At 50.3% G+C, this 5,113-nt stretch overlaps 1 protein-coding gene across 1 annotated transcript in view; it reads left to right on the top strand.

The window, feature by feature from the left end:
* LOC104494310 (sialic acid-binding Ig-like lectin 15) overlaps positions 1-3,666 on the top strand; it is a gene marked incomplete at its 3' end in the record, with an annotated part of 26,533 nt that extends 22,867 nt beyond the window's left edge. The window contains exons 3-5 of the mRNA XM_010137124.1: positions 1,331-1,360; positions 2,275-2,634; positions 3,636-3,666. Of these exons, the coding sequence (XP_010135426.1) occupies positions 1,331-1,360; positions 2,275-2,634; positions 3,636-3,666 (421 nt within the window). The remainder of the gene's footprint in view (positions 1-1,330; positions 1,361-2,274; positions 2,635-3,635) is intronic.
* Positions 3,667-5,113: the final 1,447 nt, after the last annotated feature.

Genomic DNA, 5,113 nt, shown 5'->3' with positions numbered 1-5,113 from the left:
ATTGGTAAGAGGGCATGACTGCTGAATCACACCTTGCAGGGGCATGAGAACCACAGGGTACAGAAACTGATGAGGTGGAAACAGATGTTGGCCTGGGATGGTGTTCCAAAGGGCTGGCTTTTCCAGCCCTGCGCATAGTTTATAACATCTGGGCAGGGGACACTCTTTGTCTTCCACAGTCTTCCAGTACGAGGTGATGAGCACAATGCAGAGACAGGAGCAGGAACAAAACCGGTAAAGAAATAGCCTGGCTCCAGCTGCTGGGCTAAGAGCCAGCCACATCCTGGGCATCCCACTTTGTCCCTCCAGCACTGGATCTGTGCAGGCAGCAGAGAGGGTAGTTGGGGTCAGCACCCCGTGGGGTGGGGTGGGGTTAAAGACGTCCTCTTCATCAGAATCTAAACTGGGGAGCCTGGCTGCTGAGCACGTAAGCAAACGCGGTGACAGCAGACTGCAAAGACAAGATACCTGGTACCCGTGTGCCAAACTGCTCTGGGGCAGGAAACATCAAGTACAAAGGGCCTGACAAAACAGCTCAGATCAGCAAATGTCAATGCTAATCCCATCCCTCAGACCAAAGGAGTGCTAGGAGACCCAGGTGGCCTCGGGAACAGACTCAGACCTTACCCCTGAGTGCAAAGGTGTCATGCGTTGGGTGATTTTGCTTGTGAAGTGAAACTACCCTACACCTGCTGTGCACCGAGGGCATCCAGATGGGATCTGAGGATGAGCTTGGTTACTTCTTGGGAAGTTCTGTGTAGTTGAGGGTGAAGCTCCCAAGCACCCCTTCACAAAGCATGACCAGGGCAGGATGGCAGCAAGATTCATCCCTCTGAGGCTGCCTGGATTTTAACACCAGAGGAATGATAACATGCACAGATATGGTACCCAGGCTGCACCCAGGATTAGACCCTGGCAGTTTGAATGGGAGGGGTTAAATAATGCTTAAAATGCCGATTTAAACACACTGTCATGTGACTAACACAGCTAGCTTTCTTATGGATCAATCCTCCAGCCTCAAACTCCTCCTGCACGACACAGCCACGTGGGAAGATGTGCTGCAGGTGCTTGCAGCTATGTATTTATTGTCTAGCCTGACAAAAAATGGCATCAGTATTGAACTCCCACTTTCCCTCCATGAGGATGCCCGTTTAGTACCCTTCAGTTTTCACAAGGCCTTTAGGACCAAATGCATCAAATGGGTCAACAGGCCCGGGAGGAGATGATCGGTGGGTAAGACAAGCTTGGTCATATCAGCTGCTCAGGGAGGTGGTGGAGTCCCCATCCCTGGAGGTGTTTAACAGATGTGTGGAGGGTCGTGGTGCTGAGGGACATGGTTTAGGGACCCTGGCAGTGCAGGGTGAGTGGTTGGACTTGATGATCTCAAAGGTCTCTTCCAACCAGGTGATTCTGTGAAAGCTGTGAAAGCTATGCTTGCTCATCAGACTAAACAAAAGACAACATGTTGAACACCACAACTCCTAACATATTCCATCCACAAACAAGCTTTAACACTCTTCATTCAGTCACATAATCCCATATGCTACAAATACAGGTTACAAAATTAGTGGCCATGTCTTGGAATTGGTGTGCTACACCAAAGCAACCAGGAACCTGTTGGAGAAAAATATCAAAAATAGGTTGTAGCAAGGAGCGTAAATGTTCTCTGGCAATAATTTGACAAATCTGGCGAGTCTCAGGCGCTGAGGAAAGGGCTCACACAAGTGAGTACATCCATGTGCACTCTGGAGGTCAGAGACCAAAGAAGCAGCCACGTGATGCTTGCAGAGAGCTCCATGGTTGCCTTATCCTGGACCACGTGCAGATGCAGGCGGTCCAAAAATGTCACCAGCTGCACCTGTGCCTATGTCCAAGGTAGCACCAGGCTGCAATTCATGGTGCAATGGCAGAAAGCAACCCATCTTCACAGAGGATTGCCCTGCTACGGCACAGTGCCTCTGCCTTCTGCCACCATTGAAGGTCACAACAGCTGAAGCTGACCAAAGCTCAGAAAACCGTGTAAGGCCTCACAGGTATAAAACACAGACAGAGCACACTTCCTTGCACCTGGGCTTTGCTGGATGAATCCCTTTGCTCCTTCAGCCAGGGAAAGAAAGTGATGAGAAAAATGAGGAAGAGGACGTTTGATCCCATCATTACCCTGATATACACACTGAGGGTCCACCAAGGCCAGAGCTCATTTCAGATGTTTTGCATTAGACCTGCCTTTGAAGCCTGATGGACTTTCCCTTTCCCCTGTTGCAACTTCTGCAGCTGCCCCCAGGATCATCAACATCACTGTCAGCTCCAACGGTGATCGCACCTTCCAGGCACGCTGCACCGCTGAGGGAGAGCCAGCGCCTGCTCTGACCTGGACTGGACCACCCTACAGCAACATCACCTCCATCACCAGCATGAACCACCGTGTCACCAAGGAGCTTCAGTATCTGACCCATGACGGAAAATACACCTGTACGGCTGTCAATAGCCATGGGAGGGCAGAGGGGGCTGTGTACTTCTATAAATTCAAAGCATCCAACAGTTCCTTCTTCCTGATCCTGATCTTCATGCCGCTGGGAGTAAAAGTGCTCATTTTGCTGGTGATACTGAGCTTCATGGTTTTCTCGAGAGGAGGTACGTATGGGTAATTCCCCTGGTAGCCTTTCTCCATCAGACTGGTAACCAGCGATGGATGCAGCAGATGAAGTCAGGCAGGAGCAGTTGGGTTTGTTTGGAGTTTCTTTTTTAACGTTTATATGATTTTCCACCCTAGAGGAAGGACATTTCTGATGGGAAATGTAAGAACAGGACAGACCTCCTGCCAGGCTGGTTACAGCCTGTATACAGGGGGTCTCTGTCAGGAAGGGCCCTTTGAAAAGACAAGGGGAGCAGGATTTCCCTGCACCCCGGGAGAAAGGTTAATTGACAGATAGGCAATTACTGGAGAACCCGCTGCCTACACAATCAGATTGATTATTTTTTTTCTTTAAGCAAACTAATTACTACCTCCTTCCCTGCTGCCCGTGGGCAGGATTTACCTTCACTGCATCCCAGGCAGCAGTTAAATCTCCTGGGGTGGGCATCCTTGTTTTACAGACCGCCCCCTCAGTCCCCTGGGCCGTGCTTTCCCAGCATTAGTGCAATCCCACCTCCCAGCCACACCAAGGCCACGAGAAAAAGGGAATCTCAGCTCACAGGAGATGAGAATCAGCTCATGGACAGAGGGATAAGACCTCCCAAGAAGCCTGGAGGCCACTGTCTCCCAGCTCACCCCTCCTGCTGTGTGATAGCACAGGGAGGAGGGGACCAGGAGGGTCTCTGGGCTCTGCCCTCAGGCTGGATGAGATGTCACATGACAGCTGTAGAGACAGGCCGATGTCAACATCTTGTGAAAGCCACTGCTTGTCTCAAACTGTAGAAGTTGTAAGTCCAACCAAAAATGCTTCACTTCTATTCCAGTGCCTAATTCCCACCTCCATTAAGAGGACCACATTCCTGACAAAAGGTCTTCTCCCCATTCACTGGAGTGTCACCACCACCCTCCAGTGCAGTTTCCCAACAGCTCTAGGTCAGCCTTGGCTCCCCAGCTGACTCTGACTGTGTTGTTAACGCATGCCTTCCTTCCTGCTTCACAGGTTCCTCCTCCGCCCCATCCAGCCTGGCCCGGTAAGGATGTCTTGCCTTCTTTCTACTCATGTTATCCATCAGGAGTGTGGAGATGGCTAAGGAGATAAATGCAACATGTCCTTGGTCTTGGCAACATCCTTCTGGCCTCAGAGCAGGCTCCTGGGACAAGGACAGGGTTGGGCTGATGGCCAGGCGAGCCAGTATGAGGGTCCAAGGCTTGGGCACTGCTGGTAGGAGGCTCTGGCTTGGGTACAGATGAGAAAAGACCCCACTGATGTAAGGACAAGAGATTGTGGCAGCAGGTTGGAGAAACCATGGCATATGGATGCTGCAGCAACAAAGAGCTAGAAGTCTGGGTGGGCCAGAGGCCCAGGGAGGAAGGCACATTAAACTAGCAAGACAGCCGCCCACCTTAGGGACAGGTGAGAGGAACAGGCTGGGATGGGGTCTCTGCCAGGCTAAGGAATGTTGAACGAGAGAGGGGGAACTCTGCGCAAGAGAAACCTTCCCCTTCCTCTGCACCCCGGTCTCTAATGGAGCAGAAAAAGTGTCCACACCAAAGCTGATGAGCTCTGCCAAGTATGAAGGAAGGTCCAGAGATACCAAATAACCCATCTCAGAGTCAGCTAAGATGTGTCAGAGTCAAATTCTTTGGCTGGCATCCCACAATACCCTTGGCACTCCCCATTACCCAGCACAATCAATCTCAGACACTCCTGAAGTTGTGGTGACCAAGTTGGAAAAGGATGAGGGGGGAAAAAAACAAAACAACCCAAAGTAAAAACCAAAACCAACCCTAAGGCTAAACCTGAAGAAGTTATATCTGAGGTCAGAACTGCTACATCTGCCTGCGGCTGCTTCCTTCCCACCTGAGTCATCCCTAAGCGATGTCTCCATCCCTTACCCTACCCAAGAAAGACGGCCATTCCAGCAGGACAGCCAAGCGTACAGAACAGGACACAGCCAAAGAGGCAGCAGGGAATTTAATCCTAGAGTTAAATTTGTGATAATTACTTGCAAAAGCATACCCCTGCTGTCTGAACAGTGCCTAAACCATACTGCACCCTGGATTGCATTTGTAGAGACACACACACAGATGAAAGCTTAAAAACCAAGATCCTCCACACTCTACATGAGAAGATCCTTCTTAGGAGAGGTTTGTCACATAATCCTGATGCTCTGAGCAGCAGGATGGTAGAAGTAGTTAATGTTAATGGTGTAGGAGATCATTCTGGATGCTTTAAGATGTGAAACATTAGATGCAACTCAGACACTTGAAAGCTACCTGGTGCAGAAGGGGGGATCCCTGTCAGACAGACTGTGGACGCTGACTCTGACTCTCCTTAACTCCTTAGCTGAAGCCACTGATGTTTAGATGAAGATAGGTGACAAGTGGTGTGTCTCAGGGGTCTATACTGGAACCACTGTTCTTTAACGTCTTCGTCAACGACACAAACAGTGGGATTGACTGCACCCTCAGCAAGTT

This window comes from Buceros rhinoceros, unplaced genomic scaffold, assembly GCF_000710305.1.
Source record: "Buceros rhinoceros silvestris isolate BGI_N320 unplaced genomic scaffold, ASM71030v1 scaffold3895, whole genome shotgun sequence".
NCBI lineage: Eukaryota > Metazoa > Chordata > Aves > Bucerotiformes > Bucerotidae > Buceros > Buceros rhinoceros.
Note: the sequence above shows the minus strand (reverse complement) of the source record. Positions and strands in the feature narration are given on the sequence as shown.